The sequence below is a fragment of the Garra rufa genome, chromosome 18 (genome assembly GCF_049309525.1).
Source record: "Garra rufa chromosome 18, GarRuf1.0, whole genome shotgun sequence".
NCBI lineage: Eukaryota > Metazoa > Chordata > Actinopteri > Cypriniformes > Cyprinidae > Garra > Garra rufa.
The window spans coordinates 19,295,094-19,323,082 of NC_133378.1; the positions used below are offsets into that span (position 1 = coordinate 19,295,094).

General features: G+C 36.2%; 1 protein-coding gene across 1 annotated transcript; it reads right to left on the reverse strand.

Annotated features, from left to right (window-relative positions):
- Positions 1-27,929, reverse strand: pard6b (par-6 partitioning defective 6 homolog beta (C. elegans)). The gene is made up of 3 exons (XM_073823550.1): positions 27,663-27,929; positions 23,601-23,823; positions 1-4,457 (listed from the first exon to the last, which is right to left on the reverse strand). The coding sequence occupies exons 1-3, from the start codon at positions 27,723-27,725 to the stop codon at positions 3,604-3,606; spliced, it is 1,140 nt and encodes a 379-aa protein (XP_073679651.1). The 5' UTR covers positions 27,726-27,929; the 3' UTR covers positions 1-3,603.
- Positions 27,930-27,989: the final 60 nt, after the last annotated feature.

The following is a 27,989-nucleotide window of genomic DNA, read 5'->3' on the forward strand; positions in this document are numbered from 1 at the left end:
TGATTTTCGACATATTAGTTTATTTCATCCAAGATTTGACTATAATACATGTGCAGCTATGTCTTAATATAGTATTTATCCTTTTAAAAGTTTCATTATGTGAAACAAATTTACATCATGTAGTACTAATAAGAAAATACTGACGATTTCAGTACAAATCTATACCTTAAGATTTCTCTGGCAAGCTCATTATCAAAAAGAGAAATTGACACATGAATGATAACGCTTAAAAGCCCACTTCTATGACTCATAGATCTTTTAGAAATGCAAAGATATTCACAGTTTGGAAAATAGCAAGTTATTCTTCATATTTATATTCGCCCACTAAAGGTCCGAGCATTAAGTTCCACCAAAGATGCCAGTGGAACTAAAATTAAAACACCATTTTGTAGAGATGCAAAGAAAAGAATCAAAATGAGGTTTTTATGTCAGCTAAAACTAAGCAAGTAAAAATACATCGTCTATTTTAAAATAAATAAAACTTCTGTGGTTACAACCCCAAATCGTATGTAGTGGTTAATACAAAAATAAATTAACACAGCTAAAGACTTCATTCAATATGTCGTTTGTACCATAAGAATGAATGATCTGAATGAAGTGTGTATGATCACGGCTACAGTGCGTGTGCTACTCCAAGCAGGTTTTGGTAACGTAAGTGCCACGAAAAGCTCTGTGCGATGGGACACCTGCCCCGCTCGCAGACGTTCTCATCAACGATTATAAAGCGAGAAAAAGGAGAGATAATGAAAGGCTACTTCGGCTAAATCTCCAACAGCAGGTCCTAACTGTAAGAGCGTATAGGCACGTCTGTCTCCCGTCAGTGTCTTCCAGTGTATCCACAGACACACACTTTGAGATCTCACAAGTTCGTATTGAAGCTTACAGCTGTGACATCATGCATATCATTATGATATGTATACAAGGACGAAAAGGGGAGAAATGTACCTACAGTCATATGAACTTTAAAGGAATGCTTTCAAAGCAAGAGCTTAACATTTGTTCATTTGTCCAGTCATTCACAGAAATCAAGTAGAAAGGCCTCACTTTACCGAACACAGAGAGTGAAGGGTTTGTGAGGGTATGGAAGTTGATGACAGTATGATTAATCATGCATTTTTTGCCAAGGCGGAACAACAGATATCAACCAGTTGAATTAAAAAAAAAATATTAAAAAAATTATGCACGTGAACAAATCACGCCTGTACCTTATTAAAGTGGAAACTAACCCAGCACTTACATAATTTCTGAAGGGTTTGGCTGGTACTCTGCTGACATGCACAAAAATAGAAAAGACAAGTCTTAATAAGAGGGTAAGATACTAAATATATCGGTAGATATTCAATATTTATAGTGATTCACTATAAATCAAGAATTGGTTTCACCATAATTCGATTGCAATACTTATTGTTAGAGGTAACACTTTAAAATTAGGTTCAATTTGTTAACATTAAATAATCCGTTATGTATTATTAACCAAAATTAATCCAGCTTTTATTAATCCAGGTTAATGTTAATTCATACATATACTATTGCTCATTATCAAATGTTTGTTTAAACAACTTCACATGTTAAACAAGTAAATATTGGTATATGTAGAAATTAACTTAAACATAGCTTATGTAAAATTATTTTTAATAGTTAGTTATGATACTTAATGCAATAAATGTATAGTACGCTTCCCAAAAATTAAATTCTGTCATCATTTACTCACAACCATGTTGTTCCAAAACCTACATGACTCATTATCTTTGAATATATTTCGTTTTATGCCCATACACTTGGGGCAAAAAGAGCTTGTGGCAAAAATGCCATGAAAATGATCTAAAATGTCCTATGAATTCAGAACAAAGGGACAAAAAAGGCCCCTGCACAATTAAACAATGTATTGCGACTGTTGTGATTAATATTAAACATAAAAATGAATTAAAAGTGTACAGTTAGATTCCCTCACACTCATCAGCTTTTATGCGCTGTTTTGTGCAGTGTTGAGTATTTTCACCAATCAAACGCGTTTCTGTTGAACTTAGGCATGCATTGGCCAATCAGAGGAACTCAGATTAGTCAGCGCTGAAAGCAGCGGAGCATTGTTGCTTGCGCAAGTTCGCGAATTCCCCCATCATTAACAACACAGTGCAGATACGATGTAAGTAAAAGATTAATTTCGCAGTTTCAATGATTATAACGGGAGTTTTTGCATAACTTGTGCTAGACTATGCTAATATCATGGACCAACATGTTTGTCTGTGAAGCCAGAATGTGACGTGCCCAAAACGAAATATTGTTTTCTATATCGATGTTAATAATCATTATTATTACAATATAAAGAGCATTAATCTATAATAATGTTTTCTGTCGTAATACTGCAGCCATATGAGCTCCTATTTTTTGATTTAGATACAATTTTAAAGTCTATTGTTATTGACATTTTTAAATATTTCTATAAAATGAAGTATTTGACAATAGTATGGTGATTAATGAGGGCAATTTTTATAATTGCCTTATTATAATGTAAAACATGCACCTGGAAATCAGTTCCGGGTGGCAAATATGGCCTCTTAATGGAAAAATTATAAACAAAAACTGGACCCCCATCGACTTTCCATGTATGGAAATATCTGATTTTATGCTACTCAGAAGAACATAAGTCATATAGGTTTAAAAAGACATTTGAGAAAATGATGACAGAATTTTCATTTTTGACTGATTTATCCTTTTAACTAATGTTAACAAACTGAACCTTATTGAGAAGTGTCACGGTAGAGACACTCTTCATAAATGCAGCAACCTAGTGTCCACCTCAGAGCGCTCCTTTGAAACATTATAGCAAGTGATTATATTTCAAATCCCCAGACAGGGTTATCAAGTAGAGATCAATGGGTAAAATAAACCACAGGGAGCAAAGAGCAGGATGATAGCCCTTGTCAAAAAGAAATAAAACATAGTATGAAAAATATAACATTAATCGTCTGTCTTTTTGGCTATGATTAAAAACTTTCAAGATAATAATAGACATCTGTATCTTAACCGAGGCAGCAGTCTACAACCGTACTGAAATGTCAGCTCGCATGAAAATACCTCCCAAGCCCCACAAAGGTTCACGATTCCCTTGAAAACCACAAAGGATCGGTAAGCTGCGAGTGTTAGCGTTGCAGACGGGAATGGATGAAGAGCACATTTCAGTTCCTTCTGAAGTTCTGTAGCTCAGACTCAGTTACCATGGTAACGCAGAGGATGGGTAAAATCCATTGTACTTTGTTCTCTGATAACGCTAGCGCCTTGTGGCTTGGAAGGGAGTGGTTGTCAAAGTAAAAAAAAGATTGTCATGACTCACGCGGTGCCGAGTATCTGCCGGCCGTCTGCTTTCATTCAATCGCACTGACTCAGGAAGTTCATTATTACTCAAGAAGCAGCTATTTTTGGTGCTGTGCTGCTCTCCACAGGTTTGATGATGGGAACTACCTGGTTGTGTGGTTATAGAGAAGTGCTGTAAGGTGCTATGGTGACTGGCCTTCTCTTTTGGTCCTGGTCCATGCATTTTCAGACCTATGGCACATGAGAGTGTGTATTGGCATGTGTGTGTGATTATATGCTGTGTGTGCGTCTTTACAGTGTAATGACTGTGCCGTCCTCCTCTAAACCCTTGTCGCGGGCATTTAGAGACCCTGCGCTTGCGCTGGTACCGTTTGAGGGGCGGAGGTCGAGGTGGGGCTCATATCTGGGCAGGGTGGGCATGCTGGTGCTGGCTGTCGCCCGCGCTCCTGCCTCTGCCTGCGGAATAAGTTTCGCCCCTCTGTCCGCCTCGATGACCAGATCCTCCTCCTCCTCGCTCTCCTCATCTGGTTCATAGTTCTGTATAATATGGGACGGGGTCATCGCCATCGAACCTGGTGTTGAATATCCATAGAAACTGGTGCTGCTGTCAGATGATCGTCCTGAGCTGCCGGATGTGGCTCCTCCTCCACTGCCGCGTACCACGTTATTGCGCTGATTGGCCGGTTTGACGGTTATAATGAGGTTGTGGCTGTTCGCGATCATCATGTCCGTTACTTGGTCCAAAGACTTTCCGCTCACCTCGATGCCGTTGACTTCGAGTACCTCGTCGTTGACGGCCAGCAATCCCGTGCTTTCCGCTAGGCCTCCGGGGACCATGCGGGAGATGAAGATGCCTGGGACCTTTTCTAGGCCTTGGGGTGTAACGCGCACGCTGGAACCGTCACGGATATAGAAGCCCAGTGGTTTCTCCTGACCGTGTTTGTAGAGACGGACGCGCCGGTGAGTCTCGGGTAGGATGTCCACGTCAATGATGGAGGACACTGGCCGGAAATCTTTGGGCAGGCTGATGATGATAGGAGGCTTCTTCTTGTTTGTGTCTGGGCGAAGGAGGACCGCTGCGAGTGCCGCCGGGGTCTTCTTACGGGTCACAGTGTCCGTGCCGAATGCAGAGTAATCTGCCTCCTCTGCACAAAAGGAAGAAGAGAGAGAATGTAAATATGTGTTAGAAATAGTTTAGATTATTTATCGATGGATTATGATCATTTGAAGTCATTCAACAACAACCACAAATTACAGTATAAACAAAGATAAACAAAACAAAACCAAACAAGACATAACTAAAATCAACCCAAACCACAAAAAATGTTTTTTTTTTATAAATTAACCAAACCAAGCCACAAAACAAAAAGAAAAACAGTAAAAAAAAAAAAACACAAAATCAAAAAAAAAAAACAAAAAAAAAACACAACAACCAAACCAAGCCACAAAAAACAAAAAAAACAAACAAAACCAAATAAAACCAACCAAAAACAAAAAAAACAAAAAAAACAAACAGAGCAAAACCAAACTAAACCACCAAACAAAAAAACTAAAACTAAAAACCTAAACCAAACAAAACAATGAAAAACCAAATCAAACAAAATACAAACCAAACCAAAAACAAAACAAAAAACCCAAACAGAACAAAACAAATCCAAACCAAACTACAAACCAAGCCACGAAAAAAACTAAACCAAATCAAACAAAACCAATTAAATGAAGCCACAAAACAAAATGAAAACCAAACCAAACCACAAAAACAAACCGACAAAACAAACAAATCCAAACCAAACCACAAACCAAAATGAAAAACCAAAAATAAAACAAACCAAATCAAACAAAACCAACAAAACAGAAAAACCAAACAAAACTAATCCAAACCACAAAACAAAATGTAAATCCAAACCAAAAAACAAAAAACAAACAAACAAACCACAAAACAAAATGAAAAACCAAAAAAAATTCAAACAAAACCAAACCAAACCAACAAACCAAACCAGAAAAAAATAATAATCACAAAAAAAAAAAAAAAAAAAAAAAACAAATAAAACAAACCAAACCAAACCACACAGAAAAAACAAAACAAAAAAACAAACCAAACCACAAAACTAAAAGTGTTACTAAAAGTTATCATCAGCGTATTACTGTGCATGTACATGTGTTTTATCTGTGCATATCATTATTATTTTTTTTTATCATTTATCACGTTTAAATTATCATGTGTGTGGTTTTTTTGCTCCTGTTGGACTGTTCCCACAGCTTTGTAAGGAGAGACCTGCAGGGGATACCGTGGTAGAGAATGCCTGCTTGTTAGTTTCCCTCCGCCCCTCAGCTAATGTGTAATCTACTGTAAACCCAAGCCTCCTTTCAACCTCTCTCTCTTTTCGCTCTCAGCTGCCATTTATGAATTCCTCAGAGGCTTAATCACAGCCTGGACTTTCACCTGCAAGACATTCATACTCAAGATCAAAAAGGAGAATAGAGTAGGACGGGAGAGAGAATATAAATGTATGTGTGTGAAGGCTGAAAACGTCTGAGAGAGTTCAAAGCAGTACCATGTGTTTTTCTGAACTCCCATTAACCCGAATGAACAATGGTTAACCTAAGAGATGTAATTATTAACAAAAAACGCCATGTTATAAGATCTCAATTATGTTATTAACTGATCTTTTGCATCTAAGTCAGACAAGGGTTGTGATATTTTGTTGTGAAGGATTTTTTTTAATGCCATAAATCTTGTACCTCTAAAACGAAAAGTATCTTCCTCCAATGTGTTTGTTTAACCAGGACCATGTTAGCAGGGACGAAGCTGTGTGATCTAGCATGCGAATAGATTTCACTTCAGCCCAAATATAGTCAAAACACATTCCCACACACAAGATTGATTGTTCGGTGAGAGCAAAGGTCCCCCCTGCTAGTTCCCACTAGAAAACTACCTGGACTGTCCTTGTGTTTTGTGTCAACATGAACATGCAGCCTGTGTTGAAATTTTACCAATAAGTTGGCAACTTGCCTTTAATACCTGCAGCCATCATAAAAATGTTTTTCTGGCCTAATAGAGCTGAGGTTTATTCACAAACACTGAGTCTCAGCTATGCAAGTTTGGCTAGAGCGGTCGAGCATGTATGGAGGTCTCTTTATCTCCTCCAGCGTTCTTCTCTCTTCCTTCCTTATCTGCTCCACTCTTCCATATTAAAGTCTAACAATGGCTTCATAGTCAGCGTTGAAGGGCAGCATGGGAAGTCCCTGAGGGCCACTCAAACAGGCACAAACTAGCTCTTCAGCTAGAGGATGCATAAAGCAGCTTACGATATATGGAAAGCGCATCATGTTAACGGACACACAAACCTCTATCATCTCACTTTCTAAACGCAGGACAGCTGGCCCTTTGTGAAACCTGACGCTCTCACGGCAGAAACCAGTCTGGTCATAATGGCTCACTACAAACATGTTGGAGATGGTTCACACACACAAGTATACAGGCCTCTTTACACCCTTGTCATGCATTGGGCTCTTTATTATCATTAGAGGTGGGCATTTTGCCATTCACAGATATGTAATATTGGATCATTTTCCAGAATAAATAAATGACAGCATATATTTTTGACTCATTTGTTTGACTGGATTCTCCTTGTCTACTTGTGTGAAAATGTATTTGATATTTTCTTTGTAAATTACGCAGCTAAGTAAAAAAGTGTCCTGCATTTTCATGTCACTACTGAAACAGTGTATGTTTTAGTCCAATGGCTGAAACTGATTTTAACTACACCCCTACATTTATAATCAGGAAATATTTGTCTCTCTATCTCATAGCTACATGGTGAGTAGATAGGCCCCATCATTTTGAGGTAAATGTGTTCACAGGTATGAAAAATCTGTGTGTAACTTTAAAGAATGTAACTACCAAACACCATTTTTCTAAAATTAAACACACTTTTTTGGGAGTTATTTCATAACATTTCGTTTTTATATGTGTACAGCTGTTCAGAAGTGTGCTAGTTAACCATGTGCTGATTAGCATCTTTAAGCTAGGTTCAAAAGTATCTGAAATTGTCACTACCAAAACATTTGGTGAAGTTTCGTTAGCGACATCTTTGTTTTTTAGGGTGTTATCCCATAAAATTGTCACTACCATAACAGTCTCGACTGAAACATGTCATCATTGTTTCGGTAGTGACAAAAGGCAGCACATAATCTTTTATTTGGGAAAAAATAGACAATTTTAGTACAGTTATGCAAATTTTTAGTATGTTTTAGTAGTGTTTTAGTATGTGGGTTCAAATTCGCTACCAAAACATTACTGTCACTACAAAAAAATGTGCTGTCACTACCGAAACATTGGATGTTTTGTCAAAAATAAAATATACTGAATCAAGTGAGGTGTTATGTTTTTGGTTCAATGTATATTCAAACTAATGGTAGGAGAAGTTCACTTCCAGAACAAAAATTTACAGATAATTTACTCACCCCCTTGACATCTAAGATGTTGTTCTTCTTTCTTCAATCGATAAGAAATTATGTTTTTTGAGGAAAACATTTCAGGATTTCTCTCCATATAATGGACTTCTATGGTGCTTTGTCATTTTCTAAACAAATTGAGAATTTATATCCTTTTTAACTTCAAATGCTCGTCTTATCTAGGTCTGTGTGAACTCTGTGTATTCCAGTTCAAGACAGGGTATGTCAAAAAACTCATCTCATTTTTTTCTCCAACTTCAAAATCATCCTACATTGCTGCAGAAGTACCGACCCAGTGTTTACAAAGTAAACGTGCAAAGAAGATCAAACGCCCCTTTACAAAAAAAAAAAAAAGGTAAAACAGCGATGTAAGATGATCTTGAAGTTGGGGAAAAAATGAGATGGGAGTTTTTCGACGTACCCTAACTGTCTTGACCCGCAATACACAGAGTTCACGCAGAACTAGATAAGATGAACCCTTGATGTTAAAAAGTGTTGTTATTTTTTCCAAAAATTGCCAAATTGTTTCGCTAGATAAGAGCCTTTTTCCTCAGCTGGGATCATTTAGAGCCATTTGACCGCATTTTGGAAGTTCAAACTCGTGGACACCACAAATCCTGAAATGTTTTCCTCAAAAAACAATTTCTTCACGACTGAAGAAAGAAAGACATGAACATCTTGGATGACAAGGGGGTGAGTACATTATCTGTAAAATGTTGCTCAGGAAGTGAACTTCTCCTTTAAGTTTGAAATCAGTATGATCAAATTTTTGCCTTGTACAAAGATAAATTAGATTAAGAATACAACAATACAAATGTCATAAATCACACTTGAAATATTGTTAAAATTGTAATTGTTATTGATTTCCTTCTGAAAACTTTTAATAAAATAGAAATATATAAGGAAAATGTAAGCAAAATCTTAATATGTCAATATAACCCTTCTTATTGAATTATATATAACTGTGATTCGGTAGTGACAAATTAGAAAGGACAAATATTCCAAAACTTTCTGAAAATATGACAATTAACTGCACAATTACTAGAAATGTGTACCTTGGATATTATATTATGTGGTATATTTCCATACATACAAAATTTGTGGGAAAAAAATACATGTTTACAAGACGTTTCCAACTCTGACTTTGATCCCTTAGAATGGCCCATATATGAACTTTCAGTTTGGTTTGGCAGTGTAGTCGTGTGGATTTCTTTGCTGCGTGTTAATATGGCAGCAGAAATGTGACACTGGCTTTATCTGATACTGTGGTCACCATTGACCGTGGCAGTGGAAGCACCTCACTTCCTGTCAAAGGACACCAGGATGCAGTCTGTGTGATCAGCAGTACACCAGTGAGAGTAGTGTGTGTGTGTGTGTGTGTGTGTGTGTGTGTGTGTGTGTGTGTGTGTGTGTGTGTGTGTGTGTGTGTTGCCTTAGTGAAATGCTGCCCCACCTTTGCTTGGATGACCAGTATCCCATTACAGTCTACCCAAGGTCAGGTGACCGTTTGTGTATTCTTAACTGTTTTGCATTTTCATGTAACTGATAAATGTAAACACTAAAATTAAAAATACAATTTGGTCTAAATAAATGAATAAACAGTCAAAACTAAAATCAGTTGTTTTCAGGCATCACAACATTGTGCACAGTATGAAAAATGGATATAGTATTATTAGTAAGTTACTGGCTAGTATTTTCCCGCAGAATAAATTCAAGAACAAGGCTGAAATGTGAAAACTCATTAGTACTCTTCTACATGACAACTAGTTAGATATTCAGTTTAGAGGTGCACAGGCAGTCGTGAGAAGCATCCCACGAGGAGTGTGAAAACAATAGAGATGTCACACCGAGTCTCTGCTCACCGCAAACTGAGAGTGACAGACTCATCTCATCCAATATTCAGCAGGCCTTATGAAGGCCGTGATGGCTCATGTTTCACTTTTGTCAATGTCTCATTCAGGTTTTTTTTGCATGTGGCCACTGTGCTACTTTCTGTTCACGGTGTTGCTCCACAAAGCTGCTTGCAAGAATGGAGCAAGCTGATTATTCAGACGAGCAGCCGTTGACGGCATGACAGCCAGCATCTGTGGAACATTTCTGCTTCTTTAAGGTTAAGTCCGGACGTCTCCCACATGGGGAGTGTGTGCCATCCCGTTCCAGTCACGGCAAGATAGAGGAGAAGGGAGAAGAGAGGGTGGAGAGAGGGCTATAATGGGCACTTAGGCCAGGGAGACAGAACGAGAATGAAAGAGCAAGGGTTGATGTGTAAAAAACTTCTCAATACAGAAATTTTATGAGGTGTTGCTATTCTGGGCTCGCTGAGTACATACTTCTGTGACACAGCTAAGATAAAGTGAGACCTCTATCTATAGATAACAGAGGGAGAACGTAAAGTCTGCAAGCAAGGAAACATAGGAAAAGCCATAGAGAAATAAGATACTTGGAGAAAATAATGTGCACTGTGTATGAAACTCACTCTGTGTGTGGGAATCATTAAAGCAGTTTCTTGTTTAATCAAAAATGGCAAGCCAATCAAATTGGCTATTATGTGTAAACAACCTTGAGCTGCCAACGCATCGTCATCATGGATTTCCCGTGAACTGTGAAACAGCAGAAAGTCTTGCTGGAAGTACTAGGTTATCAGATGAGGCCTGGTGTCAAGCATTAGTTCTTAAAGTATTAGTTAACTTCCAGAATCAAAATTTCCTGATAATTTACTCGCCCCCATGTCATCCAAGATGTTCATGTCTTTCTTTCTTTAGTCGAAAAGAAATTAAGGTTTTTGAGGAAAACATTCCAGGATTTTTCTCCATATATTGGACTTCAATGGTGGCCAATGGGTTGAAGATCCGAACTGTAGTTTCAATGGAGCTTTAAAGAGCTCTACACAATCCCAGCCGAGGAATAAGGGTCTTATCTAATGAAACAATCTGTAATTTTCTAAAAAAAAATATACATTTATATACTTTTTAGCCACAAATGCTGAACATGCACATCTTCACACATTTCATAATCACATTGGAAAGGTCCCACTCGGTTATTTCTCTTAACCTGCGTACGTCTTAATCTGCGTACTTAAGTTCGTAAAGGTAAAGTAAGGTGAAAAACTCCAACTTCAAAATACATTGTTGCTTTACCTTTCTTGTACAGGGCGTTTGACATTCTTTGCATGTTCGCTTTGTAAACACGAGGTCAGTACTTCCACCTACACTGCCGTTTTTTAAAGAAGTCTCTTACGCTGATCAAATTTATTTAAACAAAATACAGAAAAACAATAGTGCAAAATGTTATTACTATATACAGTAATGGTTTCTATTTTAATATATGTTCAAAAAAAAATTTCTTGTGATGCAAAAACTTAATTTTTACTCCGGTCTTCAGTGTCATGTGATCCTTTTGAAATCATTCTAATATGCTGATTTATTATTAGAATTATCAGTGTTGGCAACAGTTGTGATACCAATTTTTTTATTTTTTTTGGATACCTGTGACACTTTCTTCAAGGATTCTACGATGAATAAAAAGTTAAAAAGAATAGTTTCTTTAAAATATAAATGTTATAAAAGTCTTTGCTATCCCTGTTTATCAATTTAACACATCCTTGCTGAATAAAAGTAAAAATTTCTTAAAAAAGAAAAAAAGAATAACAATTTACTGACCCTAAACTTTTAAAGAACTTTAGAAACAATTTCTATTTTAAATAATGTTCTTTTTATTCATCAAAGAATCCTGAAATAAAGTATCACAGGTTCGAAAAAATATTAAGCAACACAACATTGATAATAAATCAGCATATTAGAATGATTTCTGAAGGATTATGTGACACTGAAGACTGAAGTAATGATGCTGAAAAATTCAGCTTTGATCACAGAGATAAATTATTTTTAGACTTTTAATGTGTATAGAAGAACATTATTTTACGTCATAATAATATTTCACATTATTAAATTTTTTCTGCATTTTTAATCAAATAAACAGCCTTGATGACCATTAGAAACTTATTAAAAAGAAATGCATGAAGTCAAGCTAGCACGAGATGAGCATTTGAGTGGTTAAAAAGTACATCAGTTTGTATTTTTCTTAGAAAAAGACTGATCATTTTAGATAAGACCCTTATTCCTCGGGCTGGGATCATGTAGAGCCCTTTGAAGCCACATTGAAACTGCAATTTGGATCTTCAACCTGTTGGCCACCATTGAAATCCACTGTGGAGAAAATCCTGGAAAGTTTTTCTCAAAAACCTTTCTTTTTGACTGAAGAAAGGAAGCCATGAATCTTAGATGACATAGGGATGAGTAAATTTTTACTCTGGAAGTGATCTAATCCTTTAAGTGTCATATGCAAAGAGTCAGACTGTTGACTATCAACATTATCAAATTTGATTAACTTATGCTGCGTTCACGCCATGTCGTAATTACCGTAATTTCACGTTGACAACATGTGACATTTTACTCATAGCTTTCCATGTGCTAGGACTCAGAGGTAGCGCCCAAGTAGTGCCAAAATGAACCTGGCAGCAGTCACGTGGTACTGCCGTCACTGTTTACAAGTTGTATTAGAAGTTCAGGAGCATGTGAGGGCTTTGGCGTTGATAATGTTGCCACAAAAACACATAATTCAGAAAGAGTAGAACGTCACGTGTTGTCATCTCAGAATTACGACACAGCGTTAATGCATCATTACTCTGGCCAGGAACATCTTACTGATATGTACAGCGACCAACCATAAATCATTTAGTTTTTATGTACTGCTGAGAAGCAGGTAAATAAGAAACAGTTTTCTTAATTTTTCAATTTTCACAATTATTGGACCATTTCAGATGGATATAACCCAAAAACCCATCGATTTTGACTTTTATTTTACATTTGAGCTAACGAAAAAAAAAAAAGAAATCTGTAGTAATCAACACCTGTGGAGTATTGTTGATTACCAAAGAAAATAATTTCTGAATGCTTGTATTTTATTTATTATTTATAATGTTGCGTAACACAGGACAGCTTCATACATAATCCCTTTATAAAGCTAAAGTTCTGTGAACACCATTACTATCAAGGATTAATTTACAACAAATTTAAGGATGCAGTATGTATGTTTAATAAGAGTGTGTGTGGGTAGAATGACTCCTTCATGTCATAATAACTACTGCTGCCCTCAGTTTAATTCATGCTGACGCTGCTCATTCTTCTTTCTCCCACTCTCTTCCTTCAATGTATGATCATCTTTATCCCTCTCTCTATCTCTCTCTTTCGAACACAGTCTCTGTCGCTCAGGGAGCGACTGTGACTGCTGTGTTTCTTCAGTTGGTATAGGCTTGTTTCTGTGTGCCTATGTTTGGGTCAGCCCTGGTACTGCAGGTTCTACAATTAAATAACAAGTACTTTCACTTTTGGATGAATAGAAATTCTGATAAGTCTATAAACTTTTTATATGTTACAAAAGATTGAATCGTGGAGCGGAAACTTCCTGCACTCAATCATAGATGTCACTCAGTTTCCACAGTGAGCTCCTTCCTGATAACCTGCACCTTCTCTTGCCTTTGACTCTGACTCTGTGAGGAATGTGAAGTGTGCGGGTAAAGGGCACATGGTCAGAGTTCAGTTTGGAAGGTGTTTTAGCGCTCTGAGGTTAATCATACACAGAAGAATCATAAAACACTAAAGTAATCAGCATTCAAAACTTGTGACAGACGCAATAAAAAAAACCTGCCTTTTCTTGGTGCTTCATCTAGTCATTTTTGAACTCAGGAATATCTTTTTATAGAAACATATCTGATCAGAGTCAAACCCAAAACTAGTCTAATTATCCACCTTATGTTTGCAAACTGGCTATTTGTAAATTTAATGTGTCTGCCTTCCGGTGTCATTTGCTTCCAGCTATTTTTAGCTGTACAAACGGTTTGTGTTGTTGCTTAATATTGCAAATTGGTGTGTCTTACCATTTTATTTTAATGTATTATCTTAATTATGAACGCACTGGTTTGTAGTGCAAACAGTTTTTCCATTTACCTAATATTGTTAATCTTCTCGTTATTTCTCTATAGAGCCTAATGAACCGGAGCTCTTGCACATTCACAGAAAAAGGCTTACTTCCACATTGAAAAATAAAATAGATATAGTCTTTCCAAATAAGACTGATTAGTTGGCTAGTTGTTCAGGCTGCCCACTAACTACTCTATTTTGAAAATATGTGGTTGTGCACATTCCTATGGCATCTCATTAATAGTGTGAGTTATTGCTTGTTTCGACAACCTGCCATTTCAATAATTGAACTAAAAGAAGGTATATGAATGAACATTAACATACACCAGCATTCAGAAGTTTGGGGTCAGATTTTTTTTGTTTGTTTAAAATGAATATTTTTATTCAGCAAGGATGCATTAAATTGACATAAGACATAAAGACATAATGTGTGTAGAGTCCTGAAAAATGTACACTACCAGTCAAAAGATTTTTGAATGTTTTTTTAAAGACCAAGACTGCATTTATTTGATCCAAAGTACAGCAAAAACAGTACAATTTTGAAATATTTTTACAATTTAAAAATGTTTTCTATATGAATATATATTTTTCCTTTGACTTCAAAGTTGAATTTTTAGCTTCATTACTTCATTACAGTCACATGATCCTTCGGAAATCATTCTAATATTCTGATTTTCTGCTCCAAAACATTATTATTATTATGTTGAAAACAGCTGAGCAGAATTTTGTCAGGTTTTTTGATGAATAGAAAGTTCAGAACAGCATTTATCTGAAAATAAAATCTTTGTAACACTAAAAATGTCCTTATCATCACTTTTGAGAAATTTAAAGCATCCTTGTTAAAACTATTAATTTACAAATGTATAATGTTACAAAAGCTTTTTTATTTCAGATAAATGCTAATCTTTGGATCTTTCAATTCATCAAAGAATCCTGAAAAAACGTACTCAACTGTTTTAAATATTGATAATAATGATAATAATAATAAATGTTTCTTGATCAGCAGATCAGCATATTAGAATGATTAATAAAGGATCATGTGACACTGAAGATTGGAGTAATAACAATTTAGCTTTGATCACAAGAAAAAATTACATTTGAAAATATATTGAAATAGAAAACAGTTATTTTAAATAGTAAAAAATATTTCATCCTGTAAATTGGATCTTTGGATCAAATAACTGCAGTCTTGGTAAGCAGAAGAGACTTCTTTAAAAAAAACATTAAAAATCTTGCTGTTCAAAACCTTTGACTGGTAGTGTATCACAGTTTTCACAAGCAGAACAACTGTTTTCAACATTAACAATAAAAAAAAAGTTTCTTCAGTATCAAATCAGCATATTAGAATGATTTCAGAAGGTTCATGTGAAACTTTAAATTGCAATAATATTTAAAAAATGTTTTACTGTATTTTTATTTAAAATGATTTTTATTGACCCCAACCCTGTGAACAGTAATACTAATACAAGGATCTAAAGTATCTATACAATATTGTGAGGAAAAACTCAATATGTGACCCTGGACCACAAAACCAGTCTTAAGTAGCACATGCGTATTTGTAGTAACAGCCAAAAATACATTGTATGTGTCAAAATTATATATAAAAAAAAAAAAACGTTTGTCAAAAAACATTAAGTAACGATATTAAGTAAATATAATGTGAAGATATTTTGTACATTTCCCACTAAAAAATATGAAAAAACTTAATTTTTGATTAGTAATATGGGTTGCTAATAACTTCATTTGGACAACAATAAAGGCGATTTTCTCAGTATTTAGATTTTTTTGCATCCTCAGATTCCAGATTTTCAAATAGTTGTATCTCGGCCAAATATTCTCCTATCATAACAAACCACATAATAATGGCTTATTTATTCAGAATTATGTGCATAAATCTAAATTTAAAAACTGGCTTAATGATTAATTTTGTGGTCCAGGATCACATATATAATAATATCTGCTCCTCTTCCACAAATCACTCAAGAAGCACAGCTCTATACGTTCGCTGACCACTTCATTCCTCGCACACCCATGTGCACCCCTCCTGTCCTGTCTAATCTAATCAGCAGAGGTGATCAGAGTCTGACCACATTCCACACAGTGTGACGCCTCCCCCCAATCCTGCAGCTAACTGCCCCTTCCCCCCTAGAAGTACAACCTCTTCCACCACCCTCCACCCCTCCTTCATCCCGCTCCGCTTCATTGACAACACCAGAGAGGCACTGGGCCGACAGCGCTGGCCCTCTCTACCCAGGCATGATGACATAACAGTGTTCCAGTGCTTCTGTGCATCAGCGTGACATTCCTTGACCCTGGAATTCCTCCCACTTATTAAAGCAGCTCCTCCTAAAACTGAAACGGCAATAAAAGCTGCAGACATCATAGGTGTCAATAAAACACAAACCCACCCCTGCGCCCTGATTCAGCTGATGACATGAATGGAAAGGTAAACAAATTTCCGGTTTCAGGAAAGAAAGGGGAGAGGAAAAGCGAAAGAGACAAGTGGGCAGATTCCTAAAATATAAGTCACAGCGCTCTCTACAAACTTCTCCAGCTGCTTTCCTGAACCACACCTCTCAGGTGAGGCCGGTAGGGAGGATCCCAGAGATACGCTGAGAAAACTATGAAAGGAATGGAAACCATGTGTAATGAATGACACAATGAACATGAATCATGGGCTATTATTAGAAACAACCACAGGTGGATGGATTTATTATAGTGAACAAAAGACAGATTAATGCTAATACTATTAGCTGACTCGTCAATTAATCTTAGCCGAATTACTCAACTACAACCTCATTCAAAAGATTTTGTAGTTTGAAACGTTGAAGTAAACAAGTCTAGTTCTCAGACTGAAACATAGTTCAAAAGCTAGCGAGCTGTCAGCTTTCTACATAGGCAGCTTTCTTCTAAGGCAGCATCCTAACCAAAATGAAACCTCATAAATGACAGATTTGGAACACTGTACAGAGGCAGCAGGTCCACATACCACACAAATAATAATCCTTGTGTAAAGTGTATAGGAGACTCGACTTGTTTAATAGTAGTATGTTGCTAAGAGGGGAGCAACAACCCAATTTTTAAAGGGGTCATCGGATGCCCATTTTCCACAAGTTCATATGATTTTTTAGGGTCTTAATGAAAAGTCTATAATATACTTTGGTTTAAAACTATCAATAGTAGTGTAAAAAAACAACCCTTTTACCTTGTCAAAATCAGCAAAGTATCAGTTCATTTTATTGCAGGGTCCCTTTAAATGCAAATGAGCTCTGCTTGCCCCGCCCCTCTCTGCAGTGAGATTACGAGCTGTAATGTTTACTTTAGCCACATTTAGCCGTGTTTATCGGCGAAACTTGCAAACAAGCACATTATTAAGAAAGGCCATTTGCAAAGATGCATAAAAAACCCTTATATAAACTCACTTCTGCTGTGGGTGAAGCTGCATCACGAATGATTCGCACAAACATAGATGCATATGTTGATCGGGATCGTCTTTTTCTATTTAAAAACGAAAGTAACATTGTCCTCTGCATTTTTAGGACACAAACTGCCAACACACATTAATGTTCGAACAACATGTAAAAGTTAGTTTTACATCCGATGACCCCTTTGGCCATTGGATATGGTTATGACATATGCAATGCATATGTTGCATACTCCATTTCTATGGCACTGGCTGCTAAGCTGCACTGTAAAAAAAATTATATTATCGAGTAAACTCGTTTATTGCATATACTGTGAGTTTAGCGCATGTTTGGGAATGTAATGGCCACCAGTTATGCTTTATTTTTTCAGCATTTCACTAGATTTGTAGTAAGACGTGTTTTTGTAAGCCTGTTTTACTGAAGCTAGACTTTTCCTTCAAAATTAAAGCTCTACTGCCGTTTACATCAAGCTTAAAAATGCTGTATTAATTGCTGACAGCTAGCGGTCTAAATGGGTAACGTTACTACAGTCAAAATTCAAAATATCTCATAAATATTATAGATTTAAATATATTATATATATGAAATGTTCATTTTTTATTTATTTTGCAGTGCAATTGTTTTTTTTAAAAAAGTGGTTATTAATATTATTATTATTATATTCTAATTTGAGTTCCCTTTAAATTTCAAGTCAATTTATTGACTTTTTTCTGACTTAAATTTTCTTACTTAACATGGGTTGGAGCTGTTAATTTTGAACTCTCAAAGTGCATTAGATAGAATTTTGATATTGTTACATCCCTAGTAAAAACCTGTTGACTGGTTAACTGTAAGTTACCTTACATCGTATAAAGTGTGAATGGCTTAAAGGGATATTTCACCCAAAAATGAAAATTCTGTCATTAATTATTCGTTTTTTTAATTATTAATTATTAATTATTACTCACCCTCATGTCGTTCCAAACTAAGACGTTCTTCATCTTCAGAACACAACTTAAGATATTTTTGATGAAATCCGAGAGCTTTCTGACTCTGCATAGACAGCAACACAACTGACATGTTCAAGGCCAAGAAAGGTAGTAAGGATATCGTTAAAATAGTCCATGTGACATCAGTTGTTTAACGGTAATGTTATTGTTATGATGCTTTCATGAATGGTGGCAGAGACAGACCAGAAAAAAAGAAATAGTTGAATAAAGTGGTATAAAATTATTGAAACAGTAATGTCACATGGACTATTTTAACAATGTCCTTACTACCTTTCTGGGCCTTGTGACAGTTACGTTGCTGTCTATGCAGGATCAGAAAGCCCTCGGATTTCATCAAAAACATCTTAATTTGTGTTCAAAGATGAACAAAGGTCTTACGAGTCTGGAACAACATGAGGGTGAGTAAATAACATTTAACACTGAATTATATAATTTTAATTAAAGTATTATATAATTTATGGTTTTTGAAAGGAAATGCTCTAAATTACCATATAATTTAATTTTTTTGTGAAAACAATAAAAGGGCATTCCCAGAATTCTCTGAACATCATTTATATACTATTTGAATGGTTTGTTTTTGCATATTATTGTTATCGGTAATGTTCATTATGTTTTTTTGTGTTACATTTTATTTGGTTAATATTTATTGTATTATTTTAGTGTCATGCGAGTTACCCTGATGGTGTTTTGTCTTGGTGTGCATGATCATTTGCATGTCTATATTTTTACAGTCTGTATTATCATGGCGGTTATCAGTGTATTTTTAGGTAAAAATACATTTTGGTATTTCAGGCAGATGTAGACGACAGATGTAGATGACATTAATTCCTGCAACATATACATCACACACAGAAATATTTTGTAAAATTAAACAGTCTATTAATTTAAGCTATTTGCATCTTGCTGTATTAAATGAACTATTGAAAAATATGTTTCTGCAATGCCGGCATTAGGCAAAATGAGTATCTTAGAGGACAGCGTAATGTTGTTTCCTACTTCCAGAAACTTTAACATCAGGAGCGTTCCTATGACTCCTTAAAATGCTGTCTAGGGAGGCATCGCATTAGGTTTTGGAACGGAGGTTATTTCCCGGTCTCAGCTGTTAACAAAGAAGAGTGAATGTAGAGCACAGAGATATATAGAGCAAAGACCCAATATTATGACACAGCGGTGGCTGAGCAGGATGTCTGATCAGGAAATCACATGATGCAAATAGACACACAGGTGCCAACACCCCTTAAGCCAGCAAACACACATCCACAACAGATATTCAGCTCCACAACCACTACAGACAGTGATGGTGGGGGACATCACACTCAGTATTCAGATACAGCTTTCCTATTTTCACTGGTTCATACTTTAATTATGACATTTGGTCTCCCACAGCAGTGAATATGTGGTATCTATGCCATCATGCTACAATCACCACTCAAGAATCCCTCATCATTAACCTCACTCAGCTTGAGCTCTTCACTGCTGCCATGGCAGCAGGTAAACAAGCATGGGATTGGTGCTTTGTGGTCATCCTGATGTTGTCTGAAAAAGCATGCCTGTCCGCATCGGGACGGGACGCCTATTGAGACACACAAACCCTCATTTGGAGTGTTTAGATGTACATTCGCACCCTACAAAACATCCTCATTAACGATCCAGTAAGCTGAGCTCAAGTCAAGCCACTTGAATATGCAAAACAGGCTGGGACAGAACAAAACCCAGAATTCCAAACACAATCCACAGACGAGGCGCACCGCTCAAGAATGCTTCAGACCCCCCCATCCCCCACGTAAACTCCAACCACAGTGAAGGCTATCTTAACCCAGATCACTAAATGTGTGCCATTCAATGACGGCAAGACACTGCACAAAAGATTTTCAGTTAGTTTGGCAGTCTTGGTACTGTGATTTCAAACACAGATCCAACTCGCACACAGATATTTTGTAAAGTTTTTTTTTTTTTAAATTAACATCGTTTCACTAGATAAGACCCTTATTTCTTTGGCTGGGATCGTGTAGAGCTCTTTGAAGCCGTATTGAAACTTCAGTTTGGACCTTCAAATCCATTGATCCCCACCGAAGTCCACTATATGGAGAAAAATGTAATGTTTTCCTCAAAAAAAAGGTAATTTCTTTGTGACTAAAGAAAGAAAGACATGAACATCTTGGATGACATGGAGGTGAATAAATTATCAGGAAATGTTCCTTCTGGAAGTGAACTTTGCAGTTGGAACATTGCAATTATCCTTCATCATGAAGCAATCATGAAGAACGGATTGTCACTTCATGTAAAAAATTATTCCATGATGGCAGAAAAGAACCAATAAATTTACTTAAAAATGTATTTTTATTTGTAACCTAAAATGCTTATGTAATTTTTTGCAAATTAGTTAGAGTCCTGTACTGTTATCTTAGCAAAATGCCAATATTAAACTAAAGGAATCAGCTGTGAGTCACATTTATTGTGTGCTTCACATGAGCAGCATTATTTTGTGAGGTATGTGTGTCAAACAGTCATTTTATAGGCAGAAATCTCCACAGATTTACTCCTGACATTTATAAAATGTAACATGTGTTTGTTTAGTAATTTTGCCAGTTTTATTAGGCTTTTAGCTACCAATAAGAATATAGTATTCTTATGGCAGTTCACACCAGTGACACTGATATGAAGTTTTAGTAATCATTTCTATGAGAATAGGGAAGTTCACACCACAGAGGAACAAAGACATAGAGGAACAATATTATTGTAATCATTTTCAGAATGATTGTCTAGATGATGAATGATTAAACACATTGAGAGCCATTCAGAATCCTGTCACGTTTAAAGAGCTTGTGCATTTAAAGCAGAATTTGCCGTCCAGTGGTGTGGGCGATTATATAGTTAGCATTATTTGTTTACCATATTTAGATAGCATTCAACAGAATTTCCCTTAAAGGGATAGTTCACCCAAAAATGAATATTCCGTCATTTACTCACCCAATGCAAATTCTTACAAACCTTTATGAACTTCTGCCTTCTACTGAACACAGAGAAGTGGCTAACGAACAGTTGACTATCATAGTATTTTTTTCCTTACAAATGAAGTCAATAGGGACCATTAACTGCTCAGTTACCAATATTCTTCAAAATATCTTCTGTCATTATTGGGTGAACTATGCCTTTACAATCAGCACAAAATGTCTGATTTCATAAGGACCAGGGCTGAAATTTAACAAGGGCTTGTGGCAACAATATCACCAAAATGAACAAAAATGCCCCATAAATTTAACACAAAGATGCAAAAAATGTCTCTGCATGGCTGTTGCGATTAAAATGAAATGTGAAAATAAATGAAATGTCTGAATGCGAAAAATTGCATTTAGATTTGCTTACAATGCATCAGACTGCTTTTACACACCGTTTTGTGTTGAGCCTTATAACCAATCAAACACATTTCTGTTGAACTTGGGAATGCATTGGGCAATCAGAGGCACTTAGATTAATCAGCGCTGAAAACGCTGGAGCTGTTGATAATTGTGCAAGTTTGTAAATTCCCTCATCATAAACAACACAGTGCAGATACAATGTGAATAAAATATTTATTTTGTAGCTTTAGTGGTAATAACAGGAGTTTTTGCATAACTTGTGCTAGACTTGACTAACACTATGGACCAACATGTCTGTTGATAATAATAAACATTATTACAATATTAACAATATTAAGAAATAATCTACAATAATGTTTTTTGTCATAATATTGCATTCCTATGACCTCCTGTTTTTTAACAGTTATAATTTAGATACAATTTTAAACAGTCTATTGTTACTGATAACAGTTTAAAATATTGATTAACCCTGGAAATAATTGCACACCTTTGGCGTAAACCCAATTTTGAAGGCATATTAAAATGTTCACTGAGTGACTATTTATTACTCAGTTAAAACAATAGTTACATTACATACATTGCATAATTACTGTAAAAATATAACAAAAGCAACATCTATAGTAATACTTTATCTGAAAAAGATGAACGTTGATCAGAGAGATAACATATCAGTTATATAAAGCTCAAAGCATCTGAATCTGCATTGTATCGACCGATCACCATGACACGAAACCAGTACTCTGTATCAGCTGCAAAAATCCTGATCGAAGCATCCCTAGTTTTTATAATAATAAAGTGACTGTAAAAATTGAAATCAATTCCAGGGGGCAAATATTGTCTCTTAATGGAAAAGTTGGATCTGGACCTACTTATAGGCTTCTTTTCAGTTGGGATATTGCCTCAAAATTAGAGCTGCAAAACAATTAGTCATGTTTAATCAACTTAAAATAAAAGTTTATGTTTGCATACTATATGTGTGTGTACTGTGTACACACATATATAGCATGCAAACATAAACTTTTATTTTGAACCGATTAGATGCGACTAATCGTTTTGCAGCTTTCCACGAAATGTTGTCTTGTTGTCTTCATAACTACTAGACAGCAAGACAGCTCACTAGGTTTTCAAACAGACTTTTAATCAGCATAATCATGTACGCAATGGAATATATATAGCATTTAGAGCATCTGTGACAAAATGTCTGCATACACCCTACAAGATATATTGCTCCTCCCTATGCAAAGTAAAAAGGTGGTGGGTCTTCATGTGCTTCCGTGTCACATATTCTGCCATAGCAACAGGTCACAGCATGGAGCTAGTTTCGCCATATAATTGAAACGCAGGCCACACAGTGTTACACAGTGACCCCTCTAATCTCCGCCTGACAAAGTGGCTTACCATCTACAGGTCATATGGCACACAGACACAGCTTAGAGTGGGGCACCCCACAGCCTGAGGCCACGACATGCCAAAAGCACACAACAACTGTCACCAGTTCAGACCTTTAACTTCATTTTGTTGCTTTCAAATGAACGCAGTCGAGGGTTCAAAGTCTCAAAGTCTAAAAACCTTTAACCCAAATTAAGAAACACTGTCGTACTAGTTAAAGAGAAAGGCATCAACGGAGAATATATTCTTTGTGAAATGTCTTAAAATACACAATAGTGATAAAACAAGCAATCATCAATGGATTAATAAACACAGCTGTTAGTTAGAGGATTACATGAAGAGAGCTTATCTTAAATGAGACTTAACGCCGCTAACTAGCAGCCAGGTTACTGAACACAACTCACTTCCCTAGGACTCCATAACCTGTCACATTATAATCTGATATGACTGATATATAAACAAAAGCACCACTTCTGGTCTGACAGCTTCCTGAAGTACAGCTATCGCCTCCACATATGTTATCAGTCGAAACACATTGAAATGTTCATGTTATACAACTACATAGAATTTATCACTACAACTGTGAGTGTTGTGACTATGTAGGAATTAAAGGAAATTGTGACAGAGCAATTGTTGTGTGCGTGGCATATGGAGTTGACCAATGACCCACTTCAAAAACACGATCCTCACCTTTCCGCTGCAAGAAGAGACGGAGCAGGGGCGCTGCCATTGAGATCGCTTTATGGTAGTTGTCATCGTTGTTGATTGGTAGTAGGTCCCCGTGGACGTCGGCGTAACCCACAAGCAGATCGACGTTGGGGATCCGGTGCACATGCTGCAGCAAGCCATAGAACTCATCAAAGCGCCCCGGCTTGGACCGATCCAAAGAGAACCGCCTGAATTCTGCTCCAAACTAACAACATGGAATAGACATCAATACACAGCAAAACAAGACAAACACAACTAATGAAATTAAACTGAAATAAAATAAAATACAAATATAGCTTATTAGATGAAAAACTTCAACCTAAAAACCTTGAAAATTGAAATAATGCCTTGGAAGGACAAAAATCACTAAAGCTTAAAGGAAAACTAAAATAAAACCTAAATTATCATAATAACTGATAATTCAAAACATTAATATTTACTACTATAGTATAAATAATACTTTAGCATGAAACTGACAAATGTATGTTTCTCACAAAAAAAATTCTTGCAATATAACACAGCAAAAACTGTAACATTTTGAAATAATTGTAGTATTTAAAATAACTGTTTTCTAATTAAATGTATTTTAAAATGTAATTTATTCCTGTGATTTCAAAGCTGAATTTTTAGCATCACTACTCTATTCACATGATCCTTCAGAAATCATTCTAATATTCTGATTTGCTGCTCAAAAAACATTTTTTTAATTATTATGTTGAAAACAGCTGAGTAGAATTGTTTCAGGTTTCTTTGATGAATAGAAAGTTCAGACGAACAGCATTTTCCTGAATGAGAAATCCTTTTTTCAAATTATAAACGTCTTTATTTTTCTCTTTATAGTGTATAATGTTACAAAAGCTTTATTTCAGATTAATGCTGATCTTTAGATCTTTCTATTCATCAAAGAATCTTGAAAAAAAATGTATGCAACTGTTTTAAATATTGATGATAATAATAATACAAAACTTGAACAGAATGATTTCTGAAGGACCATGTGATTGGGGTAATGATGCTAAAAAGTCAGCTTTGAAATCACAAGAATAAATTACATTTTAAAATATATTCAAATAGAAAACTTATTTTAAATAGTAAACATATTTTTAAAAATTACTGTTTTCGCTGCACTTTATTTTCAGATTAAAGCTGACAACTGATAAACACCTGCTATCACAAACTTAGTTTGTTTAAAAAAAGAAAAGTAAAACACACTGAAAACTGCTCACACATGCAAATCTCACTCTAACATGTGCTCTAAATGGGAAATCTCTCTTCAAGAGACAGAAACCATGAAATATCCAATGTCTACTGGTAAATATTACATATTGGCCATTTTTTAATATCCAAGAATAATATAGTGTCAGTATATTGTGCATATTACAAAACCAAAACATCATTTTAGTACATCACTAAAACAATCAATTTGTGTAGTAATAACAATAACAGTCTTCATTTAGAGTGAACTATTCCTTTAAGGCGAAGTAAGCACTATATTTCAGTACAGAGTATCTAAATATAGAATAGCAGCATCAGTAACAATGAAAAAATCTATTTATAAACAAGAAAACTCAAGGGCAAAAAATCTGAAGCAACAATTAAATGATTACTAACTAGTCAAAATAGACAGCCTAAATTCTTTCATGAGAATTTTCAAAAAACATAATGTGAAGGGAGGATTAAGATTGTAACGTCATGACTAGTTAATCATGACTTGTCCATAATAAAACATACCTGTAAATCTTGGAATGAGTATGACTAGGTTCTTGTTTATTGTGTCATCCACAATGATTAACAAGAAAAATGTGAATAAACATAACCACATCTACATTCCTCTGGTGGTGAATAACTATTCCTATATCTAGAATAACATGGAAATCAACAAGAAAAGCCAACACCTGAGACTGAACAGCCTACCTAGACAAATCCCAGGCATCCTATGCATGTGCAGAACACTGTCTAGGTAGACAGGTTATTAGGTTTAAGACAAAACCAATATTTGATTTGTACATCAGACTACAGCGGCATAGTTGTTCATGTGTGTAAAATGCCTATAAAACTGCTCTCACGTCACAGTTGAGATAAGACTGTGTGGCTTGGTATTTGATTGAATGTAATGTGTTTTTTGAGAATAGTCAATATTTAATTTCCCTAAACATGATCTTGTCATGTGGATGTGTGAAGTTTGCAATCCAAGACCATCAGTTTGTTTCCCAAAATACAAGTTTAGGAGCAAGAACGGCTTTCATTGAATTTTCACTGATACATTGGAATGGCAAGCCATTTTAGCGCTTATTCCTTGATACAAACTAGTACCTTTTTGTGTTACTACCAAACTAATTGCACTTATTCCAATAGTAACTACTATGCAATAAATTAGTCAAAAGTATGTCCTCCAGTGCTAATAGTCCCTATTGTCTTGTTATTGGCGAACAAATTGCAAGTTTTCCAATAAATTCTATAGGGAGCTGTGGTCCTGATATCAGTTATTCTCTTCCAACTAGCAGCTTTTCAGTTTTACTAGCTATGCATTATTTATTAGGACGTTTTCTTTTGTTACTTGTAACTTCTCAGTATTAGCAGTATGCATTCCTAGCCTAGAATCTAGACGCGCCCCTAGCGGCAGCAAATTACATTTGCTTCCAAGGTCAGTCTAGTTACTCTCAATTCACTTAAAATTCCGAAAAATCCAAGATGTACCGGGCCAATCACGAGTCGGTGGGCGGGCTTAACATGATGACGCCTGAGTCCTGACCTGCGACCATAAGTTCCGTCAGACATGAATTCCTGGTTCTGTGAATTACGCGTGGAAAACTGAACAGTATTTATATATTTTTTTACTTTGGATACACAGCCACGTCCATCTGTCCTGAGCAGGAGCTCGTTACATGTGAACGCGCTGTGGTGTAGAATACGCAAACACCGGAAGCGATCTGTGGCGTGTATACGACACTCATTGTTCACACAGTGCACAGAGATTGTGGATATAGCGGCTATTCAAAATGGTAATTACTTGCGCTTATCCTGGTTGTTCAAACCCATTTAAAGCTAAAAGATTACGTTTGCTTACGCAAACTCATCCTTGACTTTTTCACCGATTTCCCCTTCCGGTGTTTGCGTATACTACATCAGAGCAGGGTGTAATTTGGATTTGTCTGTGCATGTTTTTGTTTACTTTTAAAGGTTTAGTGCCCATCTATGTCTATTATTTGGCTGACAGACTGCACAGTGCACTGATTTTCGTTAAAAATCTCCGTCGCTCTGACTACGTCACCTGACAGACTAAGTCTCTGATTGGTTGTAGCGCTATCCTATTGCGTGGAGAGGAGTTTGAAAGACAACCGTTTATCCCACCCCTCCGGTTGAGCCCTGTCTATGGAGAGTGCCCAGACCCTACATTTATGTGGGTCTGGCTTGCCAGGCTAATGCATTCCTATTTTTCAAGTACTATTTGAACAGACACAAGTACCTGTTTATAAACACTAGTGTGATTTCCAAGAGGTACTACTACCATTTTAATAATCTTACTAATATAAGACTTTAAATTTAACTACAAAATAACCATACTAGTTATTAAATATGACAAAACAAACAGCTATTTGTTATCAGCAACCGTGTAATTAGTTGTTAATTAGGATATTGACTAGAAAGAAGTGCTAGTATGTAATGAAAAAAGTCAAAAAGAAACTAGTTAGTTTAAATGTATAACTTTTAAACGGCTTGCCGTAACGTTCGTAACGTTTATATAAGAACTTAAAAACTTTTAGGAATTATTTTTACAACATAATAAACACCTGACAACCTGAAATAAGAAAGCACCTGTCAAAACCTATGGTCCAAGCACACAATCTCTCCCTAACAACACGGACACATTGTGTCCTCAGGACTCAAAGCAACGGTCGACTGAGCTCACAAGGTTGGCAAAACTTGCCAGGACAGTGTGAGTGTGTCTTAACACCCAAAGGTAGAGTTAAGCCTGTTCCTAATACGAAGACTAGTGTGTTCTGTGATTTAACACTAATTAAAGTAATTGGCCCTGTGGCTACGCACCTTGCTCTTCACCTCCACGGCGTTCAGAGTTCGGTTGCTCGGCACTCGGTGGTTTTTGTTCATCTTTCGCTAACTGGACCCCGCCGCAGAAACACACTTGCCCTCCCGCGGGCTGCGCTCATCCGCCTTGAGCTCGGTCCGTCCAAAACGGCTTTTCTCGGCTTAATCCAGTTAAACGCGCGTATCTCGCGACAGCTCCGTGTCTTCGCTTGTGATGTTATCGGAATCGAGTAGCAACGGCGACGCCTGTCAACTGAACGTGCTCTGAAACTCTGCCCCAACCCTGCCTCTCACATGCACGCGCACACACGCTCTGCCACATAGTAC